The 27,875-nt window shown below is 40.7% G+C and overlaps 2 protein-coding genes across 3 annotated transcripts; one reads left to right on the top strand and one right to left on the bottom strand.

The window, feature by feature from the left end:
* The first annotated feature begins 508 nt into the window (after positions 1–508).
* On the top strand, positions 509–4,794 carry h3f3c (H3 histone, family 3C). Its single transcript, XM_023273364.3, has 4 exons — positions 509–666; positions 1,788–1,931; positions 3,126–3,279; positions 3,366–4,794. The coding sequence occupies exons 2-4, from the start codon at positions 1,804–1,806 to the stop codon at positions 3,492–3,494; spliced, it is 411 nt and encodes a 136-aa protein (XP_023129132.1). The 5' UTR covers positions 509–666; positions 1,788–1,803; the 3' UTR covers positions 3,495–4,794.
* Positions 4,795–16,999: 12,205 nt separating this feature from the next.
* Positions 17,000–20,280, bottom strand: crx (cone-rod homeobox). 2 transcript variants are annotated; one of them, XM_055017548.1, is made up of 4 exons: positions 20,114–20,275; positions 19,800–20,035; positions 18,612–18,763; positions 17,000–18,334 (listed from the first exon to the last, which is right to left on the bottom strand). In XM_055017548.1, the coding sequence occupies exons 2-4, from the start codon at positions 19,894–19,896 to the stop codon at positions 17,696–17,698; spliced, it is 888 nt and encodes a 295-aa protein (XP_054873523.1). In that variant the 5' UTR covers positions 19,897–20,035; positions 20,114–20,275; the 3' UTR covers positions 17,000–17,695. The 2 variants fall into 2 exon arrangements, with proteins under 2 accessions (XP_054873523.1, XP_023129146.1); XM_023273378.3 differs by having other exon boundaries at positions 19,800–20,280.
* Between the last annotated feature and the right edge of the window lie 7,595 nt (positions 20,281–27,875).

The following is a 27,875-nucleotide window of genomic DNA, read 5'->3' as shown; positions in this document are numbered from 1 at the left end:
TCATTTTTTTCGATGTGAAAGCTAAGAATCCCTGCTTATTGGTATTTTGACATCATTTTATTATTTATCTGTCCTAGGATTTGAGGAAAAAATGAATTTCAAAATTTTAACTTAACGTAACTATTATACAGTTAAATTCTGATTTTGATCTGATTACTCTCTAAATAAATTTGTTCACTTAAGCATCACTTTATATATATATATACATATATATATATATATATATATATATATATATATAAAAATAAAAATCATATAAATAAATATTACACTAATATATTGTTTATTAACATTGATTGTTATTGTCTTCTTTGCTTGATTTCTTATTTTCTTTTTATATTTTCAAGTTTTGGTGAAAACCCGTTAAAAACTGTTCAACACAGCAAGAGTTCGGACTAAACATAATGACATAACTAACAGATGTTTCCTCCTCCGGTACGTACAGACTGGATTCAAACATCACGGTGTGGGAACAGAGTTGAGGAAATGAAGTTAGAATGTTTACAAACGTTGGCATTGCATTATGGGAGACAGATGATTGACACGGGCGCCATTTTGCTCCTGCTCTCTGCTTCCATTGTGTGAGAGATAGTAAATATCTGACACTGCCAGACAACCACAACACACTTGTATCTTCGCGAAGAAAAAGCGTCAAATTCACCCTCGGTACGTAAAATTTTTGTCATACTTTTTAAACTATAGAATATTATTAACCGTTTAGGAAAGAAAACGGGACGGATAAAGTTGTTTTTGTGTGGTAATAACGTGTTATTTCGACGTTGGAGTGAGGAGAAAAAGCAGCTGCCCCGATGCCCGGGCAGAGAGAAAAACGGCTCAGTACTTCCACTGCTGAAATATCTGCTCCACTTTCAGCGGCGGTTTCTACCTCGCTTCTTTGCTCTAATAAACCATCGATTCACACGACTGTGGACATTTTTGGATAGCTACACGTGTCTCCTACGTGTTGTTGGTAGTCTTATGTGCACATGTTTTGTGTTTTAATGGGAAAATGTCAAAGTTTGCGCCCCGCTCACTGCCTGTGAATTGGTAGGTTCATTTCGGTCTGCGGCCATAATCTTGCGGTATGAGGCGGGACTAAGGCTGCTCGTCCCGCCCTAAAGCCCTCCATGATAAAACGCCATTGGTCCGGAATTACGGCAACGGCTCAGCGGATTGGTGCATTTGGGGTTGATGCCCTGTGATTGGTGCAATCAGCAGCCTACAGTGTATTGATTGGTCTGGCACTGTGGGTTTGTGCAGCTGCCAGACCTGAGGGAAAAGTTTTCCCAGAAGCGCTAATTTTACTGAAAATCAAACGCTTCGAGCTAGGTGGAGAGAAGAAAACTCTGATAAATATAGCTCAGACTGCATTACATCTAAATTATGCAGATAATGCAACCCTGCGGCAAGCATTACCATATATGTTGAGCTGACAAAAGGCAGTAAATCAGAATAATATTACTACAACCCACTAAATTGAGTTCGAGATTGCTTTTTCCATTTTTCAAGAACATATAAGCATTCACATGTAGACTAAATACAGTAAGTTGTTATTAAGATGTTATGTAAAATTTAAACCGAGAGGACATGAGACTGTGAGCTTATGAGGAATATTTAGCCTGTTAAATATCCCAATCAATTTAGTAGAAATCTAATCATTCATCTGTGCGTCTTATATTACCTATAATAAATTGTTACTGTATACAAGAGACAAACTGGTAATTACATGTGTAGAAAATGTATATAACAGCAGCTTTTGTGCTTTTATTGTATTGTACTCCCTTCAGGTGATACTCTGTCGTAATGGCTCGTACCAAGCAGACTGCTCGTAAGTCCACTGGAGGAAAGGCTCCTCGTAAGCAGCTGGCCACCAAGGCTGCCCGTAAGAGTGCCCCCTCCACCGGTGGTGTCAAGAAGCCGCATCGTTACAGGTAATGCTCATTTTGAGTCTGAAAAATGGCTGTTTCTGCATCTTCAAGCTGAGATTGGGACATTACTCACATCTTCCAGTGCAGATCTTTGTCTCTGTTTACCTGTGTTCACTTTCTACTCTTTGGGAACTCGTTCTCATTTTTAGTCTACTGAAGGAGAATTCTGTCTGCCTCCTTCTGTCTGTCTCATATGCTCAAAACTAATTCTGGCCAGAGACCAGACCAGTTATCAGATCCAATATTCAGCTTTTTTCTGATTATCGGTATTGTTGTTTTTTTTAAAAATATGCAGTACCATTCAAAAATGTATTGTCACTTAGAAATGCCCATATTTTTGAAAGAAAAGCATTTTTTTCAGTGAGGATAACACAAAATTAATCGAAAATACAGTCTAGATATTGACAAAGGGGTAAATGACTATTCTAGCTGGAAACAGCTAATTTTTAATGGAATATCTCCATAGGGGTACAGAGGAACATTTCCAGCAACCATCACTCCTGTGTTCTAATGATACATTGTGTTAGCTGATGGTGTTGAAAGGCTAATTGATGATTAGAAAACCCTTGTGCAATTATGTTAGCACATGAATAAAAGTGTGAATTTTCATGGAAGACATGGAATTACCTGGGTGACCCCAAACTTTTGAACGGTAGTGTGTATTTTACAAATTTCAAATGAAATAACCACTCTGGTAAAGTCCTCTTTAATCAGGCACATGGAAAACAAATACACAAAGGGATTTGGACAAAGTTTTGCATTGGAGTGTGTACCTTTTAATTTTGACACCAGCCTTTTTTTCATTTTTACTACAAATGTCGCTTTTGAATATCGGTTATTGATCTCCTTGATTAAGGATGATTGGTATGGGCCCTAAAACAATCATATACATCAACTCTTTGTTTTGCTGTATACAAAACACAGTCACTTGACACAGTCACAAGTGAAATGCATAGTCGAATAACATTTTGAGTCAGCTATCAATAATCACAGTCATTTACTGTATATACACTCAACTAAATATCAGATTTAAAAATCAGTCTTCAGCTAGAGATGCAAGCCCAGCAGAAAGAGTCATTGTCATCAGTCATTGATTGTCAGTCTGATTGTCGTTTGGCACAAGCCTGTGGCCTACACCACAGCAGTTTATTTGTCCTGAAACGGTGTATTGACCAAGAGCTTGGTTGTGTGTTTTAGGCCCGGTACTGTGGCTCTGAGAGAGATCCGTCGGTACCAGAAATCCACTGAGCTGCTGATCCGTAAGCTGCCCTTCCAGCGCCTGGTGAGGGAGATCGCTCAGGACTTCAAGACTGACCTGCGTTTCCAGAGCGCTGCCATTGGAGCCCTGCAGGTGTGTACATATAATCACTAAAGCTATATTAGTGTGACTTGAAACACAGTTCTACTACAAACATATCATCCCTCTTGTCTGTTCAGGAGGCCAGCGAGGCGTACCTGGTGGGTCTGTTCGAGGACACTAACCTGTGTGCCATCCATGCCAAGCGTGTCACCATCATGCCCAAAGACATCCAGCTGGCACGTCGCATTCGTGGAGAGCGCGCTTAGACGGCCTCTCTGATGTTTCAGCTGCGTCCTGTTTTTCTTTACCCGTCCCTGTCTTCGCTCCTTCGTCTTACCCCCGCCACCCATCCCCACCCATCCCCATCGCCCTCCGCCCCCAGCCTGCCCACCTTCTCAGTAGACTTTAGAGTAATCCTGATTATGAAGAGATAGAAATATGTTGAAGTCTGGTCTCTCATAGGTTTTTTTTTGTCTTCACCAAATGTTTTTAGGGTACCTTTTTTGTGCATGTAAAATGTTTGGCAGATCAAACGCGCATGTGCACACATACTCAAACGTGCATCGTCGTGTTTGGGTGGTGCTTCGGAACGTGAAGCCCACCCGTGAGCTCGCCTGGATTCTTACAGGGTAGGAGGTCAGTGGGTGCAGTTTGTGTGGCGAACAGAGTCGAAGCAGAGGGGCATGGCCAAGGGACTAGTCTGCTTAAGGGGAGCTGCAACTTCCACAGCAGGGTGCTATTAAAACTAGTCCTGAGGCCTCTGCCCCCTCTGGACACCCTTCCTCTCCCGCCCAGTCCCTCGGCACCCCAACTCTGTTGTTGCTCTGTAGGTGCAGCCACATGGCTCGCCTTACATTTTCAGTCCTCCTTCCCCTGCGTTACCTGCTCTGGGAGGGGACGGACTGCTGCTCTGTTTGTGTGGACCTGTGAGCTCTGATCTGCCAAACCAGTTGTACTCAACAAACAAGAATCTCTTGGTTGCTTAAAAATATTGATTATTGTTGTGGAAATGGTGTCTATTTTTTTTACACATATAATTCATGGAGGAGCATCTCTTCCTTTACCACTTCAAAATTATCAAAGGAGAAAAAAGCAATTGATATTGTCAACATAATTATCAGTCTTTTCTTTATACAGTGATGTGATTTGTTATAGAAAATCAGGAAGGGCTTCTCTGTTTTCCAAGGAAACATCATTCTAATGGCAGCCACGCAGCGTGGTGCCTCACCATCTCCTCTATTCAATTGTTCACTGTAGATCAGTCAACTTTATGCTTCTGTCTTTATTGCCACAGATAGCCATTAGACCTGTCACAACACTTTGAATTGACGTTATAGTGAAAGTTACACTCTGCATGTTTAGGGTCTGTGTGTCTTCTGCAGTCTCTGTAGATCTGAGCATATAATCTGTCCCTTTCTCAAAATTTGTGATACACAATATAACCTCATATTTGTTTTCTTTTATATTTTTCTTATTCCTCGAGATTTTCAGACATATAAATAAGCTGATCTTTGTATTTTCCAAATTTCTCATATTATGGTGGTAATAAATAGGTGTTAAAACAAACTGACACTGGTTTGTGTGTTATATGTGCTTTATAATATTTAACTTTGGCACTGGTAGGCTGCAGTGATATCCAAAGGAAAGCTGGGAAAGAGTAGCTGCAGTGCTCATCTGTGCCACACAGGGGCGACCTTAGACAACACTGAGACAGACACACACTGGCGCCATGGAGTGGTTGGCACACAGCTAGAAGGTCCTGAGGTTTTTCTGTGTGGAGTTGGCATGTTCTACCTGTGCCTGCAGGTGCTCCAGCAGCATTAATGCTTCACTGTATAAGTGTGTGACACTTTGTAGGAGGAAAGAAATGACTCATTTTCAAGACAGGAGAAGCAGGTCTGTTGGATGGATAAGGAGGGAATGGTCAATTCATGCCACCTGGTGGATACATTTCTACCAGGGAGAACTCAGTGAACTGACCGCTTTGTTTACAAACTCGTGTTACTGACACTACCAGTTAAAAATCTAGACACACTTTCTCATTCAATGCTTTTTGTTTAATTGTATTATTTTCTACATTGTACATTAATACTGAAGATCAACACTTTTTTGTTTACAACATAATTCCATATCTATTCTTTTATAGTTTTGATGTCTTCAGTATTAATCTACAATGTATAAAATAATCAAATAAAAACCACTGAATGAGAAGGCGTGTCCAAACTTTTGGCTGGTAGTGTATTTGATATAGAAGCCGAGGATAGAACTGTTTGAAAAAAGTTAACATTGTTTTCTTTTGATAATGTGTTAGTTTATAAAGTAGAATAATAATGAACTGAAAATGGGTCTCTTGTACATTTGACAACACCTGATTTCAGTCTTCAAGATCACTGCATGACTATCAACCGTCTCAGCAGGATCACTGAAGTGCAGGCGAAGTTACAGCAGAGATCTCCTGAAATGACGAGGATGGGTCTGAATATTATCTCTAACAGACAGACACAATGCAGTTTCTGACTGCAGATCCTGATTTAAGTACAGTCTGATGCACTGATCAGCAATCTGACATTTTCAGCTTAAATGTTGCTACGTTTTGAAAGAAGCCACCTACACCGTTGAGGTATAACATTATGACCACCTGCCTAATATTGTGTTGGTCCCCTTTGGCTGCCAAAACAACCTTGAGCCATTGAGGCCTGGATTCCGCTAGACCCCTGAAGGTGTGCTGTGGTATCTGACACCAAGATGTTAGCAGCAGATCCTTTAAGTCCTGGAAGTTATGTGAGATGGGGCCTCAATGGATCGGACTTGTTTGTCCAGTACATCCCACAAATACTCAATTAGATTGAGATCTGGGGAAGTTGGAGGCCAAGTCAACACCTCAAACTGGTTGTTGTGCTCCTCAAACCATTCCTGAACCATTTTTGCTTTGTGGCACGGCACATTGTCCTGCTGAAAGAGGCCACAGCCACCTGGGAATACCAGACCACTTTCTTCCATTGCTCTGTGATTCAGTTCTGATGCTCATGTGTCCATTGCTGGTGCTTTCGGCGGTGCAAAGGGCTCAGCATGGGCACCCTGACTGGTACCAATGCATCAAACTGTAATGCTCTGTATTTTCTGACACTCTTCTATCAGAACCAACATTAACTTCTTCAGCAAATTGAGCAACAGTAGCTCGTCTGTTGGATCGAACCACACGGGCCAGCCTTCGCTCCCCACATGCATCAAAGAGGCTTGGTCACCAATGACCCTGTCGCTGGTTCACCACTATTCCTTTGTTGGACCACTTTTGATAGATACTGACCACTGCAGACCAGGAACAGCCCACAAGAGCTGCAGATTTTTTACATACTCTGATCCAATCGTTTAGCCATCACAATTTGGCCCTTGTCAACTCGCTCAAATCCTTACACTTGCCTGTTTTTCCTGCTGCTAGCACACCAACTATGAGGACAAAATGTTCACTTGCTGCCTAATATATCCAACCTGCCAACAGGTGCCATGATGAAGAGTAATCAGTGTTATTTACTTCACCTGTCAGTGGTCAGTGTATGCATACTGGCATGCAGTATGAACATGTTAGCTCACTATTTTCACTTTTTCATGGTCAGAAAGGACGCATACATTTATAAAGCACACGGCTTGGCTTTTATTTAGAATTTTGCCGATCATTAAGCACAGAAATAATCATTTAAAAAACAGATAAAAACTAATCAGTGCTATGTGACTTTCAGTACACACTCTCCTGTTTAGTCATAATAATCCAGTAGCGTCATTTATTATAATGCAACATTGAAATGGACCATTCTGGTTGTACAGTGATCGTACTGACTTCAACATTAAGGATTCATTAGTTTTAATTTGGTCATGACTGCACATTTTCAGTGGTGACAGTGATGTTTTGGTAGTGACCATTATCCATACACCGTTTAATCCTCGTTAGAGTTGTGGGGGTGCTAGAACCTATCCCACCTGGCTTAGGGTGAAGGCAGGGGATGCCCTGGACAGATCACCAGTCTATCGCAGGGCTACATATAGAGACAAACAATCACACTCACATTCACACCTATGGACAATTTAGAATAGTCAGTTATGTTTTTGGACTGTGGGAAGAAGCCAGAGAAGCCAGAGAAAATCCACACATGGACAGGAAGAACATGCAAACACCATGCAGAAGGATCCCAGGAAGGCCGGGACACGAACCAGGGATCTTGTAGCTGCAAGGCGACGGTGCTAACCACCAAGCCACTTTGCGGCCCCAGAATAAAAAGAAAAAACACCAAAAAAATAACAAAATAAGATAATAATTCATAAATAATATCTCATAAATGTTGCACATCTGCAGACAGCCCAGAGCAGATGCTTGTGACAGTAAATATCTAAAACAGACATCAGTAATGCTAATTAGAGAGCACTGATTAAAAGGTAATGCTTGATGACAATCAGCTTTCTCCTTGGCTGAGGAATAGTATTAAATTGTATTTTACAGATATAAACCTTAATCCTTGAGCAACATGTAAGGTCTTTTCAAGAGAAGTTTAGTTCATGTTCATACACTTCATTCAGCTATGAGATTGTGTGTATAAATTACATGATTTTTTTTTTACCTTAACTGTTTGTGAAATGATTCCATGCATTCATTAACAGTTCAACAAAACCACAATCATGCAACATAATGACTTCATTCAAGTTTTACAGATCTTTAAAAATAGAAGTATTTCTACAACAATATTCACTTTTTCAGAAAATATAACACTGAACACTTAAAAATAGTTGTACATAGTAAGCAGGTTTATAATAGCTACATCTCTAATCAACATCACAACCTCCTCATGTCTGACAAACCTGCCTCAGAAAGACAAAGGACTGCACTTGGAGTCAATGGTGTAACATCTACTCTACCGTTTAAAAGTTTGGGGTCACTTAGAAATGTCATTATTTTTGAAAGAAAAGCATTTTTTCAGTGAAGATAACACAAAATTAAATGGAAATACAGTCTAGACCTGCGCCACTCAACCCGCGGCCCGCGGCCTGCATGCGGTCCGCACGCTGTAATGGTGCAGCCCACGGCTTACTGGAAGCAGTAAATATATTTTTTCTACTTTTAATGAGGACAAAAAGTTTCTGATATGCTTACACCAGAGGGCAATATGTTTGACCTACTGACAACAGGCAGGTAAGTGTTGCAATTGTGGGACTGTACCAGCTGGTGGCGGTAATGCAGCAAAAGGTTGTTTGCTAACCGCCAAAAAGGCTCAAAAGAAGACTAATGGAAGTGGAGTTCATGGCTGCCGCCGGTAAAGTTAAACGCAAGTTATGTGATGAACACAGGACATTTCAACAGTCATGGGAGGAAGAATTTTCTTTTGTGGAGGTAAATAACAGCCATTGTGCCTTCTTTACCAGAAACATTCCATTCCAAAACGAACGAATCTCCAGCGCCACCACAACAGCTGTCACAAAGACTTCAAAGCTGACTTTCCACCAGGCAGTAATTTAAGAAAAGACAGAATATGCGGTCTCATTGGAAATCTTCGTGGTCAACAAACTGTTTTAAGATTCAGCTGTAAAGAAAGTGACAGAATCACGGAGGCATCATTCAAAGTAGCGTGGAATGTATCAAGGAGTCGGCGGCCTTTCACTGAGGGGGAGCTGATAAAAAGTGTTTTCTGGACTGCAGTGAGTCCCTTTTTGCCGAGTTTATAAACAAAGCTGAGATCACCCGACAGATATCCAAACTACAGCTTTCAGATTCAACTCTCAGCAGACGTGTGGAAAACATTCCGGATGATTTGTTCATAAAACTGATCGACGATCTTCAGAAAACGCAGCACTTCAGCCTGGCCATAGACGAGTCCACTGATGTGTCGGATACGGCGCAACTTACAATATGGGCTCGGTTTTTTAATGGTGACACATTCATGGAGGAAATGTTGGCTCTTTTGCCACTGACTGGCCAAACAAGAGGAGAGGACATTTGTTTGGCACTCACTGACTTTTTCCGGGGACCAGGGACAGAGATTGATTTGGGGAAACTGGTGTCAATTACCACCGATGGTGCACCGTCGATGGTTGGAAAAGAAAGAGGACTTGTTGCATTAATGAGAAAAGAAGACGCATTTCCAGACTTTTTTGCCTACCATTGTATTCTTCACCAAGAACAGCTCTGCTGCAAACTCAAAGGTGGTGAACTGAAAACAAGGATGGGTAAAGTGGTGAAAGTTGTTAACTACATTAGAGGCCATGCTCTTAAGCACAGACAGTTCCGCACCTTAGTTGAAGAATATGACACAATATGAAGACCTGACGCTGCACGCCGCAGTGCGATGGATGAGCAGAAGCATTGTACTGGAGAAGTTTGTGGATTTACTGCTGGTGATTCGAGCCTTCGTTGCGCAGAGAAAGCATGTCGATCTGTATTATGTCAACGATGAGAAGTTTGCACTGGAAGCGGCTTTTCTGGTTGACACAACCAAGCACCTGAACTCCCTAAATTTGAAGCTCCAGGGAAACAACAAATTGCTGCCTGCCTTGGTGAATGATGTTTCTGCTTTCATGGAGAAACTCTCTCTTTATCAAGACCAGCTTGGTGACAATGACTTCACACACTTCCCAAACCGACGTTCACAGGTCAGTCAGTTGCACAGTGTCTTAGGCCTTTTCCACACGTAGCCGGGTTTTTGTAAAACCGAATATCCTGCCCCCTCCGTCTAGAAAAAAATTTACATACACACCACCTCGTTTTTAGAAAAAACTTCATCCACACCTAACCGCATAAGTGCGTTTTTCAGCACATTCATAAGCATGCCGGACCTTTAGGTGGCAGTAGTTCCCCAAATCCTAGCAAGGTGGTGGAGAATAACCTCCTTAACGTCGTCCTTCGCCTGTGTTGTTGAATGTGGAGCAGTATCTGGGCTTGTAAAAACAAGCAAGTAAAAAGCGCCTGTACAAGAAACAGCGCCCAAAACCTTGTGAGAGCATCCATACTGTTACCGAATGTAAACACAGGTCGCATATGTGACGTAAGAACATATTTTGTCGCAGGCGGTGACGTTTCGAAACGCAAAACCCCGGTTACTGATGTCCACAGGCAGACGCATAAAACGGAGAATTCGCAAATCTTCACTTTGGTCGGAGTTTTTAAAAAGAATCGTTTTTGATGACGTAAATCTGCGTTTTCGTGTGGATGATAGGCCGAATCGTAGAAAAATATCTTCGTTTTGTGAGATACCCGGCTACGTGTGGACAAGGGCTAATTTGAACCTGCTATCTGTGTTCAGTATTTGGGTGAACTTGCCAGTGGCAACATCTACACTGCCACTATTTTGTTACTGAGACACTTCACAGAGTTTTTTTTTTCTTATTTTAAATCCTGCGTGAATTTGACTTTGCTTCTCTATGCTAAGAAATGTGATACAATGTCCTGATTTAAACTGTGTAATTGTTTTAGCTTTGACCTCTACTGTCAGGGCTGCCTATTGATGCACGGTTTCTGTGAATAATGCACACCTATATGTTTTTTTATTTCATTTGGTAATACCTCATTGCTCAAAAAAGTAGGTCACCTAAAGAGCTATGTTCGTATGTTTTACAATGGTTGGTTTTTGGCCACAGATGAACTTCTTTGTGATGTGCAAGATTTAATTTTTACTTTATTTTTTGGAGTAGTAGGCCAGTTAATTTTTATAAGCAATCTCTTAATTTATTTACTTTTTTTGGAATAAAGCCTACTTAGTTTTTTGATGTAATTTAGTTAATTTCTCAAAAAAGCATTGCTTGAAAAATATTTTAAAAACTTTGAAACAGTACTTTTGTTTGTTACAAAAAAAAGTGCTAATATGCAGTAAGTATGTATTTTGTTCATATTTTGTGAATAAAGCCCCATTTTGTAATTTGATATATATGACAATTTTTTTATGTCATGACATTTGGCCTTTTTGCTTTTACTGGAAATGCAGAAAACAGCCACAAATAGATCTATAAGGCCAAGTATATATTTTCAACAAAATCTTATTTTACTTTTACAAAAGCCTAATGAAATTGTCTTTCTATTGTAGTGCATTTAAGATATTTTGTTATTGAATATTACCTTGATTATTTAAATATCTTTTACATAATTCAGTCATATTAAATTAGTACTTTTAAGTTGCAGCCCACACAAAGAGAGATATTTTTCTATGTGGCCCATGAGCAATGGTAAGTTGAGTAGCCCTGGTCTAGACATTGATAATGTGGTAAATGATTATTCTGGTTGGAAACAGCTGATCTTTAATGGAATATCTCCATAGGGGTACAGAGGAACATTTCCAGCAACCATCACTCCTGTGTTCTAATGCTACATTGTGTTAGCTAATGGTGTTGAAAGGCTAATTGATGATTAGAAAACCCTTGTGTAATTATGTTAGCACATGAATAAAAGTGTGAGTTTTCATGGAAAACAAGAAATTGTGTGGGTGACCCCAAACTTTTGAATGGTAGTATATATTTTTATGGCTGTAGTTAGTTCTTACCAATATCATACAGTCATGCAAACTCTTTCCGTCAAGGATTTTCCTGATGTCAGTCCAGTGAACATTCCCCCAGCCAACTTATTAACTATTATATTTGAAATAGTTTCAAGACAAAACTGCTTTCTTTATGGTTAAGATTTCCTTCAGACACATGACTCTACTAAACATGACTATGCATCACCATGAACCGTCTTTCGTGTTGGTTGGAAGTTTATTGTGTACAATAATAATCCATTTTTGAACTCCATTGTGTTTTAAAAATGATATTTTGAGATTTTCCTTTAATGGACTGCTTCTAAATGTGATCTTCTGTTTCATAGTATCTTAACTACTCGATTCATTTGAATACATTATGGAATATGAAAGTCACAAAGTAAGCTTTTTTGAACATGGGTGATATACAATGGAAGAGATACCATGGCCACATTCTTCACCAAACCCACAGACATTAGCAATCTTGTATACTACTCAAGCCATCATTCTGTCTCCTTAAAAAGCTCTGCCCTACAGTCACATTCTCAGAGTTGGACACATCTGCACCGAGGGAAGAAGGTTCCTTAACAGAATCTCACAAACCCTTTAATCAGTTTTTGACAAGATGGCATCCATGAAAATGTCTTGCATTTGCAAGTCCTTGTGAAAAAGACAGAAACTGATGATTCACCAAATGTAAACCCACAAAGGAAAAAAATCAGTGTCTCCAGTATTTAACACCACCTGTTCACTGCTTGGTTGGGATCCATGTCATATTGTGAGAAAACACTGTAACATTTTATCTGTTGAGGACATTGGTGAGGATATATTTAATGCTCTTCCACTTGTCTCTTTTTCTAAAGCAAAGAATGTTCAGGACACACAGGTACGGTGAGATAATCAACAAAAACTCTGCCCAAAAGGGAGGTCTTAACAATGCTACAGACTTGTTTCCTTGTTTCCTTTATGATCAAAAACAGAGTACAAAATTTAAAAAATAATGATAATAAAAAAAACTGATAACATGGAGCTTTAATTATGTTGTCTACCTTCTTGCATGTACCAAATGTGGCATCCAAAATATAAGAAAAACAAGACAACTTAGATTCAGAATCAGTCAGCATTAAAGTCCCACCGACCATGCTGATGCTGATTTTATTTTGGATTTGGCATTCTATGGCAACAACATAATGTTTGCAATTGTCAAAGTGTTAATGTGGACCAAATTATACTCCAATGCGAATCCTAGTGGATTAAATAAAGAATTATGCGTGACCCGTTTTCTGTGGCTTTATTTTATTGTCACTCTGTTTCCAATTCCCTGGTTAACAGCAACCATTTATATGTGTATTCGCTCCCGTTCAAAAGTTTGGGGTCACTCAGACAATTTCATGTTTACCATGAAAACTCACACTTTTATTCATGTGCTAAATAATTGCACAAAGGTTTTTTAATCATCAATTAGCCTTTCAACACCATTGCTAACACAATGTAGCATTAGAACACAGGAGTGATGGTTGCTGGAAATGTTCCTCTGTACCCCTATGGAGACATTCCATTAAAAATCAGCTGTTTCCAGATAGAATAGTCATTTATCACATTAACAATGTCTCTCTCTCTGATTAATGTTATCTTCATTGAAAAAAATGCTTTTCTTTCGAAAATATAGACATTTCTAATTGACCATAAAACTTTTGAACTGAAGTGTTTATTAGTTAGTGTACAAGGTCGTATTACTGCACTGGAATTATTTCATGTGTTTAGTGTGAGCTGACCTGCTGTCATTTGTCTTCATGTGTTTCTAATCCGTCCTGTGATCGTTCACTGTGTACTTGTAAGGTGACCCTCATATAGGAGGACTCATGGCCTCACTCTGCACTGACAGAGTTCTTGCCCTCGATGCATTTTTTGAACATTTTTTCATTGTCCGCACAGCCCAGTCATGTATCAAACAGAGGTATTTCATTTCCAGACTTTTGTCTCAACTCCTTTCGTTGTTCTGTGTGTGAGTCCTCCTTTGCTGCACTGTAACTTTTTCCTTGACTACCTCACCAGAGAAGCAGGCATCATCTGAGTCACCAGCCTCAGAAATGGCAAGTTAACAGCACCTCAGATTAGAGACCAGATAAATGCTACACAGAGTTCTAGTAGCAGACACATCTCTACATCAACTGTTCAGAGGAGACTGAACCAATCAGGCCTTTATGGTCAAATAGCTGCTAAGAAACCACTACTAAGGAAAAGCAACAAGCAGAAGAGATTTGTTTGCGCCAAGAAATAGAAGGAATGAACATTAGACCAGTGGAAATCTGTGCTTTGCTCTGATGAGTCCAAATTTGAGATCTTTGGTTCCACCTGCCGTGTCTTTGTACGACGCAGAAAAGCTGAACAGATGGTCTCTACATGCATGGTTCCCACCATGAAGCATGGAGGAGGAGGTGTGATGGTGTGGGGGGTGCTTTGCTGGTGACACTGTTGGGGATTTATTCCAAACTGAAGTCACACTGAACCAGCATGTCTACCACAGCATCCTGCAGCAACATGACATCCCATCCGGTTTGTGTTTAGTTGAACCATCATTTATTTTTCAACAGGACAATGACCCCAAACACACCTCCAGGCTGTGGAAGGACTATTTGACCAAGAAGGAGAGTGATGGAGTGCTGCATCAGATGACCTGGCCTCCACAGTTACCTGAGCTAAACCCAATCCAGATGTTTTGGGATGAGATGGACCACAGAGTGAAGGCAAAAGGGCCAACAAGTGCTCAGCATCTCTGGGAACTCCTTAAAGACTGTTGGAAAACCATTTCAGGTGACTACCTCATAAAGCTCATGGAGAGAATGCCAAGAGTGTGCAAAGCAGTAATCAAAGCAAAGGATGGGTATTTTGAAGAATCTAAAATATCTTTTGACTTATTTCACACTTTTTTGTTTACTACATAATTCCATGTGTTCATTCATAGTTTTGATGCCTTCAGTGAGAATCTACAAAGTAAATAGTCATGAAAATAAAGAAAAACATTAAATGAGAAGGTGTGTCCACACTTTTGACTGGTATTGTTCACAAATTAGGAGGCACTGCTTCAGTGGAACAAAGTTGGAAAAAACAGCAGCAACTATTGAGCTGTCTCTGTCTATTAATCTATGCTTTATCTAATGATTTACACTATTCCTTTTACCAGTAAGATGACTCAGTGTGAAATTACCATTTATTCAATATTCAGCTATTTCAACCATTTTATCCCTAAATGTTAACCGTTTAGACCTTTGGTTTTCTTAATTTGCTCTTTCATGCACCACCATAGTTACAGTGGGCTCAGTGCAGACTTCTGTCTTACTGGGTTCATGTATCCTTGGTAACTGATTTAAGTGCTGGATTTTTATCTTTTACCTGCTATGAAAGAAAAATAAGTGTTTGTGTGTTGGGCTGCACAGTGGCTCGATGGTTAGCACTGTCACCTTGCAGCTAGAAGAGCCTCGGTTTCTGCATGGAGTTTGCATGTTCTCCCTGTGCATGCATGGGTTTTCTCCAGGTTCTCTGGCTTCTTCCCACAGTCCAAAAACATGCTGAGGTTAATTAGTGACTCTAAATTGTCTGTAGGTGTGAATGTGAGTGTGATTGTCTGTCTGTATATGTATCCCTGTGATAGACTGGTGACCTGTCCTACCTTCACTCTAAGTCAGCTGGGATGGAATCCAGCCGCCCCGGGCCCTGAATGAGGTTTAAGCGGTGTATAGATAATGGATGGATGGATGTTTGTGTGTTTTTGACCTGTAAAAGTTACTTTTAATCACTTTAGAACTCTGTAAATACATTTCTTCCTCCTTTTTTTGCCTGAAACTTTTCCTTCCCAAACTGTGTGTCGTCGTTTTAGTTTTCCGGAATTCACCTTCCTCAAGGTCTGCTCAGCGCCGTCCATCCCCCATCACATCTGCTCCTCCCTGGGATTACAGCGCAAATGTCTGTCTGAAACACTCAGTGCTGAGGGGAAGATTACAAGTGCACTGCACCCTCTAAGAGAGGTTAACCAATCAGGGTATGCAGACGCAGGGATTAACCAATCGCACCACAGAGAGGGAGTGCAGGGGGATTAAAGCGGGCACTGAGTGGGATTAGGTCAGTGTTGAGTGCAGAAAAATGTTTTGAAATGTCTATCACTGCCTGTTTACTTCTCTCACTACACTACTTTTACCATGATTGAGGGCAGTGATCAGATATTATTTGCATATTCACTAGAAATTCTATTATTTTTCTATCAGTTACACCAGAAATATCTCAGGAGTGACACTAAATTAAGGCTTTTATATTCATTAAGCTAATGTGAAGCATATCACCAGATCAAATTTATTCTGATTTGAAGAAAAAAGCCTTTGGGCTAATTATATTTATGATTACTTGGCCAAAAAGGCAAGTAATTCAGTTGAGTTTAAACACATGGCTAGAGTGAAATGGACATTAACAAGATGGTTGTTTAGTTGGAAAGGAAGCGTTTGTTAAGTAACTGAAAGGCAATCATTTGTGACCATCCTCCCCTCAACAAAAGTCCTAAAACACACGCTTTACACACTTGTATAAATATTTTGAGACATTTGATGTCATAGCTAAGTTTGCGTGGCAGTAATCAGGTCATGTGGGGATTACTAAATTGGAGACTGGTGGGGGTGATAGAAGGGGAACCACTGAACCTATAGAAATCTGAAAGCTGGAACAAGTGTAGTTAAAATACTTTATTAAACTGCATTGTGTCCAGTGATTCCGGTGCTTTTGGGGGGTACATAAGACAAGAGAGATACATCGCAACTGAGGCAAAACGAAGACATCCTGAGGAGAGAAAATAGGTAGAGGTAGAGAAAAGGTAATACTGCAGAGATGAAGAGACAGAATAAGGAAGGAGACAAAGATAGAAAAGATGGAGGGAAAACAAGGAGAGAGCCAGGAATGGAAGAGGAGGAAGAGGCTGAGGTGGGTGAGAGACAGAGGGGGATAGGGCAATAATCCTAACTAATTCACTTAGGGCATTGCTGAAGGGAGGCTAAGAGGATTGGGACACTCCCAGAATCAGATAAGCTAAAATAACCAAGACGGGCCAGTGAGAGCCATGCAGGCCATATGACAAACATGATGGGTCCAGACCCAACTGCATCATGGCCACTTTACATCCACACTCCAGTTCATACTGACCCCAGCTGTGGATCCATTTCTATGTGTATCAGCCAAATCCCAAATAAGTTTTAAACTTTCAAACTGTATTTCATCTCAATGATGATCAGCGCACAGACGTGTAAAGATTAGATCACTTTAATATGTCACACAGCTAAAACAGAAAATCTAATTTTTTTTTTCGTCAAACAGATCAGGGTGATAACACTAAAGGCTAACACTGTAATACGTAACACAAATGCTCAAAAATAAATCTAAATGCAATCATATTACATGTTTAAGTGTGGCATAAAATAATAATAAATAGCTTGAAATAATGTAACCCTGAAGGAGGATGTGGCCTACAGGACGAAGAGCTCCTTCATGTCCAAACAGCTCCTCTTTCACTCTATGATAATGCAAGTTTAAAACAAAATGAAGAAGTGACACACACACCAGAGATGGTGTGTGTGTGTGTGTGTGTGTGTGTGTGACGGTAAGAGAGAGAGATGGCTCTTTTTTCATAAGTAGGAGTCCAGTCTTTTCCTACAAAGGCGTTTCTTCTCTTATTCAACACAGCATGAAGAAGACAACAGACATGACTTGCAGTCAGGCAGCATCGATGACAGTCACAAGTTCCTTTGTCTCCACAATCATTCAAATAAAACGACTTTCTATAGAGGTCACTCTTAGAAAATAAAAACAAAATCTTACAAACAAGAAACTCAGTATCCATGACAATAAGTCCTCTGGCAGAACTGATCCACACACTATCTCATATGGGACTCATTGACACATGTGACATGTCGACACATTTGAACGCCACTCTTTGTCAATTTCTAGAGGACCTGGAACTTCCAGGAGTTTTGGTCCTTGTGATCCAGGCAGTCCATTGTGGTGAAGCCCAGCTTCCAGGCCTGCTGGTCCTTGTAGTCAAGGCAGTCAACAGAGGTGAAGCCCAGGGAGGAGGCAGTGCTGTAGCCCTGCGAGGACAGAGATGCTGGGGATTGGCTCAGGGAGCCCCCCATAGAGGGCACAGTGATGGGGCTGAGTGCGCCCCCGGTGCCTGACAGCTGCGAGTGCATGGGGGACAGGTAGGCACTGCAGTCCAGGCCGGTGAAGTAAGAGGTGGTGCTGGCATAGCCCTGGGAATAGGCTGACGGCTGGCCATAGCTCATAGGATAAGGTGAGGGCCGCTGCATGCAGGGCGCTGAGGAGGAGGCCAGAGGATCAGGCAAGGGTGAGATGGCTGGGCTCCAGATGGACACGGCGGTGTTTCCAGTGCTGGAGCTTGGAGCCAGGCTGGGGCCTGACTGGGCTGAAGAGGGGCTGTAAGAGCCAGATGGGTTAGGAACAGGATCAGGGGCACTGGGTTCCTGCACTGGTGAGGCCTTCTTCTTAGGAGGGCGGGGCTTGGATTGGCCTGTGCTCTGTTGCTGCTGCTGCCGGCACTTGGCTCGGCGGTTTTTAAACCAAACCTGAAGACACACAAAAAAAAGACACAACATGTAAGCACAGAAAGCAATCCTTAGCCCTCGGAAAATGTTTAAATAATTAGAGGGTTCAGCAGACAAGTGTCACTTAGATAAAGTAGCATCATAGACGTACATGCAGGAGGTAACTAAAAAATGCTGTTGCACTACTTCTTTGGAAGCCTTTGCTGCCTTTAAACATCCTAAGGTGTCCTTTCTCACTATAAGCAACCCACAAAGACAGAACAGCCTCCATGTTGACAGTAGTCTACTTCTGCTGTACCTGCACACGTGACTCAGGCAGGTTGATCTTGAGCGCCACCTCCTCCCTCATGAAGATGTCTGGGTAGCGGGTCTTGGAGAACAGTGCCTCCAGGATGTCCAGCTGTGTCCGGGTGAAGGTGGTGCGCTCTCTGCGCTGCTTCCGGGGAGTGGCTGCAAAGCAGAGAGATACATGGAGGGGATTATCATGCTGGCAGCAGCAGAGAGATGACATGAATTATGAGCAACACTCACAACTCAATGTGAGTGATGTACATCTTTTAAGAGAGGAAACGCAAAGTGATTGAACTGATTATTTGAGTAGTTTCGTTCATATGTGTATCAGAATGGTAACAAATACTAATGGAAACTTCTAGGAACACAGTAATGTTGTTTATGATCCTGGCTTTGTCCACTAGCGTGGAAACAAAGAATATGAAATTGTTAAAGGTTCCAGTTTTTCTGAGAAGAGATAGCAGTGACACTTCACGTATTTAATGACAATTTGTGCAGTTGAAGCCTGTCGTTCATTGTGCACACATAATGCCTGGTGTATTTGTATCAGAACAAGTATAGTGAGGAATTCTTACATGTAATCAGAGGAATTTGGTATTAGGCAAAGTAAGTGTTTCCGTCTACAATTATTCAATATAATTTTTTTCAAAAAGTGAGAATAATTGAGAAATTGTCGAGAAAACTGAAAAAAGCAGATGTTTGAAATCTGACTGACAAATGAGCTTAGAAGATCTATATTTTCGTTCATTAAAAAAAATCACATGTGCTTATAACAAATGTATCAATAATTACTCAGCGTTTCCGAAATTTAAAAAAAATAAAAAAATAAAAAAAACTTTGCATCAAATCATCTCTAACTAACGAACGTTATTCGGGCGTATTACGTTTGTCTCTGGCACAAATAACTGTTACAATTATAGTTATATACTACATTTATCATATTGCTATCGTTATTTTTCTATCCAAACTTATTATCAACACGTTGGCTTTTACATAACAATGTTTTTAATCTTGGTTATTTCATTTTTTGGCCACGGCATTAACTCCCGCCTGTGCGTTTTTACGCATCAAATGGGACCGACTTGATGCGATAAACTGCCAGGTCAGACGTTCACAAACGCTTGAATAAGTAAACATTTACAAAAACGAAAGTCATTTTTCAAAAATGGAAGTATTTCTTAAAGGTTAAACTTACGTGGATACGCGACGGTTGTGTGCAGCACATCCATTCCGGGTCCAGGCAAATTTAACCCGTTCATGGTGTAATGGGGTTGCTTTATGTAGGACATCATCTTTGCAGCAGGCTTTTAAGTCCTGTCGCTGACTTGTAGGTCGGACACGCAACACAGCAGCCGTGGGCCCCTCGGAGCTCAGCTGGGGCAACAAGTCAGTGCGTCCGATCCAACCCGCAGCGGAGAGAAGCGGGACGCGCTGGAGTTCACAAGAGAAACGTCAAAGAGTGTTTTTCTTTCTTTTCTTTAAAAAATTTAAAAAAAAAAAAAAACGCACTTTGAGCTTTAGCCGACTGTCAGCTTAGCAGCAGAGCATTCAGCAGTGCACTGAGCATCCGGACCGTTTCTCCAAGTCTGATTTCACACAGTCAAAGTCATCCCGCAGGTGAAGTGGCCCCTGGATGCCTGTGCGCCTTGGTGAGGTCGCTCCACTGAGTTTCTTTACCGGCACACGCTGCTAATTAGAGGGAGCAAGTGGCTCCAGCAAACCCCTCCCACACACACACACACACACACACACACACACACACACACACACACACACACACGCACGCACGCGCGCGCGCGCGCCAATCACGCACGCGCAGAAGTTAAACCACAGCAACAGGCTACATAATACGACACAGTGAACTCAAGCGTTCACAGTTTATTACAGTCATAATTTTAAATAATTTTCCTGATTCTCGCCTTTTCTATGAACAAGTCTTAGTAATTTGGGTCAATCAATTTTAAAAAAAAAAAAAGAAATCTACACTGCAAAAATAGTTTTTGACCTGTGCACATTTAAAGCAATTTACATAAAACATAATTACTGGAATATTGTACTTAACTTATTTAGCTGTGTAAAGTTCAAAATGAATGCTATTTTAGAAATTATGTCAGTTATGAAAAAAATTTCCTTCAGCTCCTCTTCAGAGTGCTCAGTCCTTTCCCTCTTACCCCCTGCACAATCCTGATCAATTAACCTGCTGCACATCTGCTCATACTTTCACATAAAACTGACAGATGACATCTATCCCCAAAACAACAGCATTCACACATGCTGCATTCACGCACACACACACACATCACACACCCAGAAGCACAAAAGCGACAAAGCTCATTTGATTTATCATAATATGCTTTATCTGAAAAGTAAGTATCTTATCTCCAGATAAAGAGAGGAAAGACAGAGCAATCCGTTCAGTGGTGGAGCAGGAAAGGAGGCTGGAGAGAACTGTACAGCTTCACAGAGGAGGTAAAAAGACCAGCCGTGTGTAGACTAAATGAGAAAGAAAGACAAGAAGGCAACAGAAGATAAAGAATCTGTGGTGGAAGGAGGAAGGAGAGAGAGGAACATGGAAAGGAGGATTCAGCATAAGGTGACAGCTGCTACACCTAACGGCCAGTTGGACACGAGTTTACACTGAAGTGGTTCCAGACAAAATGTGATTCTTGCAGTTCCACTTTGTTATCATGGACCAGTGTTGTCAGAGCTGAAAGGAGAGAGTCTGACATACTTACATGTGTGTGTATGTGACTGAGAGGGAACTCATGTAACGTTGTGAACCTCATTCATTCCTATCAGTTTCTGAAAACTTATCACTTATGCAATCTGACAAGTTTTCAATGATGACTTCTTTTAATTATTTTATGCCATTTCTTCACTTTTGCTTTTCAATTCTGATTACTGAAAATAATTTCTTGTAGAATCATCATCATGTGACACTACAGTACGGTAGGACTTGCCTATTTTTTTGTGTTTTTTGCGTGACTTATTTTTTTTTTATCTGATTAAAAACAACTCATATGTTGTACAAACACTGTCCACTTGATGTTGGCGACGCTCAATGGTGGAACAGCTCGTCCTGCAGCTGCAACAGCAAATAGGGAAGTAGGGAAGAGGACTGAGCTGGTATAATCCCTACCCAACTGCCCTTCCCCCCTAAAGCTGGAATCTGAGCGACGTTTTCAGAATCATGCAAGCAAGTACTTTATGATGATCCTGTGATCAACATCGGCTGACTGAGGCCTAAAAACACGGGAAGACGGGAAACAAGAAAGTAAACAGGTAGTCGGGGAGATGGATGGAGGAGGGGGGAGAGGCAGGTAACCAGACGGATGGGAGGGGAAGTGAGAGGGATGGACGGAAAGCAGGTGAAGGGGCAGAGGGTGGGGGAGGCTCCGGTCCACGTCCCCACTGACACACTGCTGCAGTTAATCCAGATTAGAGTGTCTAAAACAGGTCGGCTAAATCTGCAGGCCAGCCAGCAATACAGAGGCTGCTGTCAGCTCCAATCACTCACCACGCACACACACACACACACACACACACACACACACTCACACACACACACACACACACACACACACACACACACACACACACTCACACACACACACACACACACACACACACACACTCACACACACACACACACTGTAATAATCTCCTCTGTGCAAACCAGGTGTCACCAGCAGCTCAGCACAGAACGCCATTAACCAGCCCCCCCTCCCCCCTGCAGCCCAGCCAGGACTCACCCCAGTTGGAGCTCCATACTGTGGCACATGTGTGCATGTGTCAGCTACACCAAGCACCATATCCAACGCACACTTACATCGTGGTTTCATTTTCACTTTCCTCTGTTTCTGAGACCCTTTTTAGGGAGGCAGGACGTCATGCTTAGATTCAGACCCTATGATGTTGTGAATACGTACCTTTGCACCTTAAATCTGCTGAGTCACCATAAAACACAGTCTGGCCTCCAGATTTAACGCTGGATGTTCTGTGCCCATGAATCTCACTTTGTGACGGAGGAGATGAAAAACTCTATGACCCCCGATACACAGAGTCAGCCAAAATAATGTTTACACACATCAGTAAAAGAAAAACTTGCAGAAATATTTCAATATCAAATTTATTCAGACATCACAAGATTAATACAAGTTACCTTTGGTCTCTACGGTTACAAGAGGTGCTCAAAGTGGTGGCCACTGGCTTCCAGACATTTCTGTGTACGGCGAACTACTGCTTGGGCAACGTTGGCCAAAGTGTCCAATGAGATTGCTGCACATCTGTTGGAAAAACATCGTACAACAGTATGCAGTGTTATCAGAATTTGATCAAACTTCAAAAGAGGTATCTATATGTATAAAAGTACTTCTACAAATTAAATATTTATGAAAGTTTTTCTTTTCCTGATGTGTGTATACATTATTTTGGCTGACTTTATTTATTCTTTCCCAATGCACAGGCCCAGTGTCATTGTTTGTGTGCGTCCGGAAGAAGCTGAGTCTCTTCAGTAGAATGCAGATTAGGGCCTAATCATTCCCGACCAAAAACAGAATATGTTCCTCGGAAAAGATCCCATGCTGACCTCTGAGGAGATTACAGTCATGCTGAAGTTGACATCACAGCAGAGAGAAGTGTAATATAACATTGTTGATGGCTTGTCAGCCAGACAGACTTGGTGAGTTTCATATTCAATTGTGTCACCATTGTTGTAGTAATCCAGAACAACAATAATCTAAAACTGCTCCTGTCTCAACTTTCTGCTGCCACCAGTCATGTGCTGGATTGCATCTCAGGGACGTGTTAATATCTGAGGACATGCACAACCAATGCTGCCAAGGACCACAGGAAACAGAATGTAGCCGATGATGTAATTAATGTTATGTCATCAAAATGTCTGATCTTCAATCAGAGTTTGTTGTATGTACATACAACCGTAATATATTCACAGATTCTGGACTTTTTTAAACACCTAAAATGTGTCTGGAAAGGATCTTAAACCGAAACAGTGGCATCTTAATCTTGACACAAAAGCTAAACAATGTCTGTTAAATGTCAAACAATCTCTTTAAGGTATTCCAACTTTTTATTCTATTATTATTTTTATATTTGGACTTTCTATCACACTGTCATGTCTTACTGTTTCTTTGTTCTATTGTGTGCTGTATTTGATATACACTACCGGTCAAATGTTTTAGAATACCTCAACTTTTTTCAATTTTTTATTGAAAATTATGCATGTTAATTTCTCATTGTACTGGCATAGAACAGAAAAGCAAATGTATTTTAAAAAAAATCAATGTAGAAACCAAAATTTATTCTAAACTTTTGATTATTCAAAGTAGCCACCTTTGGCAGATATTACAGCTGAACACACTCGTGGCATTCTTTTGACAGTGGAAATCAAATATTTTCAGAAAGCTCTTCCCAACTCTGGTGCAGAAGTTCCCATAAATGTGTGGCACTTGTAGGTTGCTTTGCTTTCACTCTTCTCTTCAGTTCATCCAAAGCAGCTCCATGGGGTTTAAGCCTGGAGACTGTGCTGCCACTCCATGTTTTCAAGCTTATCATCTTGTTTGTTTTTCCTAAGGTAGTTCTGGAATAGCTTGGATTTATATTTTAGGTCATTATCTTGCTGTAGGATGAACCCCTGACCAACTAGGAACATACCAGAGGGTACTGCCTGCATGGCATTGCAGAATGCTGTGGTAGCCGTTTTGGTTCAGGGTTCCTCTCACTCTGTACAAGTCACCGACGCTGGATCCAGCAAAACAGCTTCAGACCATCACTCTTCCTCCTCCATGTTTGACAGTTGATGTCACACACTGAGGAACCATCTTTTCTCCTACTCGACGGCGTACATAGATCCTGCGTGATGAACCAAAGATTTCAAATTCTGGTTCATCAGTCCATAATACCTTCTTCCAGTCTTCAGTAGTCCATTGGTGGTGTTTCATGGCCCGGACAAGCCTTTTTTTCTTATTCTGACGTCTTATCAATGGCTTTCTTGCTGCAACTCCACCTGTCAAACCTGCAGTTGAAACTGAGACTTTTTACTACGACCACTACTAAGCTATGCTCCTGTTGTCCTGTGAGCCTCCTATCACCAAGCTGTTGACTCTCAGAAACTTGTCTTCTGATTCTGTTGTGACTTTGGGTCTTCCAGACATCTTCCTGTCAGTTTCCTCCAGTTTCTGAATGCCTTTTGATGGTGAAGAAAACTGTACTCACTGACACCTTCAGGTTCTTCTCGGATAGACCTACATTTTAAGTGTTATGATGCTCTGTCTCTCTTCTATTGTTAATTGCCTTTTCTTCTCCATTTTTATAGCAACACACTACTTTCTGCATTACAATATTGTTCAAATAATGCTCTCGAGGGTATGGTGCCACGGTGTGTTTCAACACTACTTTTACGCAGACAGAGTGGGTTGTAAGCAATCAGGAAAAGTTGGGACACCTGTAGGATTTGGTAGCACCAAGTTTCAAGACTTGATCAACCTCCATTGCTGCACAACAGCTTTAAGTTGTTAACTCAATTCTTGTTCCCTGAAAAAGGCCTTTTTGTATAATTCTGAAATGTACATTATTTTTTTGGACATGAACTACTTAAATTCCAATAATAAAATAGAAAAATTGTGGCATTCTAAAACTTTTGACCAGTAGTGTATTTTCCATTTAGTATTAGCTGTCAATCCAGTGCATCACATTAAATCCCCCAAACAGAACATCAAAGCTTCTTTTGTGCAAAAGATTATTACATATTCAACCATATGAAGAAATCCTTGTCAGAAAATTCTCAGTACTATTGTTATTAAACCAATCAATATTTTATTTTTATAATATATCAGAGACATCTTTTCATTCTCTGTTGTGTATTCAGTACAGTTAAATTTAATTTAATTAAAATTAATTCAGTTCAGTTTTATTTGTATAACACCAAATCATAATATATGTGATATCAAGGTACTTTGCATTGCAAGATCAAAACTTGAAAGTATTTAGACAGGATTGGGTAGTAACACATAACATTACTGTCAGATTGCAGAAAATGATATAATCAACCCAGATTACATTTAAAAACATGTATAATTGGACTGTTTACATTGTCAAGTATTACTTGATTATGTTTTGATTACATCTTTAAAAATATATTTCAGCATTACGAAACTTTTTTTCATGAATCTAGTTAAATATCAAAAGTCAAATATTGTGGCTTCATCATTTTCTGCTATAAGGTGCAACATTTTTAATGTTTTATTTTGAAGTAATTTAAAACTCACCCAAAAGCATTCTGATTACAGAACAATTTTACAACCATTTGATGATATTACTAATTAAAATCCACATTATATTTACTTGAAAAAAGTCAATGCTAAAAGGCAATAAACAGTGTAACGATTAACACTGGGCAGGGTACTTCTTTGTCACCTAGTAAATTTGTACTTTGCTATTTTTATGATGTTTTTCTTTTGCTTCCATTGTGTTCTGTATTTTTTCTTATTATATCAAATATTTTACTTGTTAGGGTTTATTTTTACACTTGTTGCATAAAGGTGCTAAACAAACAAAACACAATTTAAATCATCAATCAAGGGAATTTCTCAGCAAAGACAATAACTGATCAGCTGTGCAGTCACGATAAATCTGATTAACATGTTTAACAGTATGCAACAGGTGTGGGCAAACCCCTGTGCAAAATCACTTAAATGTCAAATGATTTAAAATTGCATCACAATTCAGTAACTGCATCATTTCTAAGTTGACAAGTGGAACATTTCCTAAAAACAGATACTCTAGAAAGACCATATTGATAGAGGTCCCGAAGGAGAAACTCAGACAGGGAAGTGCTTCACACTCGACATGGTGGTAACCAATGGAAACCATAGCCTCTGACAGCTCAGGTGAAGTGAAGGATGTTGCATAACATGAACATCTAAGGAGCATACAAGAAAAAAGCAACAAGAAGAAAACTTTTGGTTTTCAGTACAGAACTGCAGGACTCAACTTCACTAAATGATGTAAAGAAGCACGTCCTTTGATCAGTTAAGATCAAGGTAAATGCTGTGTATTCTACATTTATGGTACTCCAAGTGCTTTACAGTGTGTTTCTCATTCACACACCAATGGTGACAGGTTCAGTGTATTGCTCAGGGACACTTCAGCATATGGAGGAGCCGGGGATCGAACCACCAACCATGGAATCAGTGGATAACCTGGGGTCCTGCGCATTTGGTATGAACCTAGCCAGGGCTTCATTTATAGTCCTGACAATGTGGCACAGTGGTGGTAGTGTGATGATATGGATGCTGCATGTGTCATGAATGTCTGTGGATACACCAAATTACTGTCTGACAAGACGACTCTCAGTCTGTAGAAGCTTCCAATATTTCAACATGACGACGATCCAAAGCACACTGCCAGAATTACGCAGGAGTTTCCAAAGAAAAATAAAGTGAAAACTGCAAGCTGGCAAAGTATGTCACCTGACTTGAATCCAACAGAACACCTTTGGAGTATCTGAAAGAGAAAAATTTAACTACACAACCCCTCCAGCAAAGAGCAGCTAAAACAATTTGTCACTGAAAAATGTCAAAGCATCTCACCACAAACTTGTGGAACACTGGTAGTTTCCATGCTGAGGGGGATTCAGTCTGTCATCAGCAGTGAAAATGGACACACAAATATTCCGTAATAAAAGGCCGACTGACATTTGTTTCATTGAGTTCCTGAGTTCCGGTCCGTGTTTTAACTATGACTGTAGGGAACAGTTTGAAATTTTACACAAGAGCGCATTAACTTAGAAGTAATTCAATGATTGGGAGTTGAGTTTGAATCCTGTGGCGTTTAAGTGATTCTACACAGGGATGTACTCACTTCTGTTGCATACCGTATATTCCATTTAAAACTATAGCCAGAATAGAACTTCTTATGCAAGGAATGTTTGTGTGGCCGTACCAGTGTGTGTGTGTGTGTGTGTGTGTGTGTGTGTGTGTGGTGACTCAGGAGTTGCAGAGTGAGGTGAGGTGTGTCAGTGTGGAGGATGAGTGATTACAGTGGACAGTAATCCTGCAGATGGATTAGCAGGTGGTATTAGGAGAAGTGGGGGTGTAGCACAACGCCACCTCTGAACTGTCACAATATGGAGCAGCAGTTTGCTGAGGCCTCACCTCCGTCTGCTTCACTCCAGAAACACATGGACCGGACACTGTAATGCACACTGTGCAGTTGTCCAACAATACAGACAAGGGCACTGACCCGGTGAATG

Source organism: Amphiprion ocellaris, chromosome 14 (assembly GCF_022539595.1).
Source record: "Amphiprion ocellaris isolate individual 3 ecotype Okinawa chromosome 14, ASM2253959v1, whole genome shotgun sequence".
Lineage (NCBI taxonomy): Eukaryota > Metazoa > Chordata > Actinopteri > Pomacentridae > Amphiprion > Amphiprion ocellaris.
This window is presented reverse-complemented; position numbering and strand designations above follow the sequence as displayed.

Bases quoted from the DNA above. Each gene is read 5' to 3' on its own strand.
- crx (XM_023273378.3), bottom strand. From the start codon at position 19,896: ATGATGTCCTACATAAAGCAACCCCATTACACCATGAACGGGTTAAAT. The intron at 18,764-19,799 runs GTAAGTTTAACC...TCTGCTTTGCAG, and splicing joins CACAACCGTCGCGTATCCAC to CCACTCCCCGGAAGCAGCGC. The intron at 18,335-18,611 runs GTACAGCAGAAG...GTGTGTCTTCAG, and splicing joins TGCCTGAGTCACGTGTGCAG to GTTTGGTTTAAAAACCGCCG.
- h3f3c (XM_023273364.3), top strand. From the start codon at position 1,804: ATGGCTCGTACCAAGCAGACTGCTCGTAAGTCCACTGGAGGAAAGGCT. The intron at 1,932-3,125 runs GTAATGCTCATT...TGTGTGTTTTAG, and splicing joins AAGAAGCCGCATCGTTACAG to GCCCGGTACTGTGGCTCTGA. The intron at 3,280-3,365 runs GTGTGTACATAT...TTGTCTGTTCAG, and splicing joins CTGCCATTGGAGCCCTGCAG to GAGGCCAGCGAGGCGTACCT.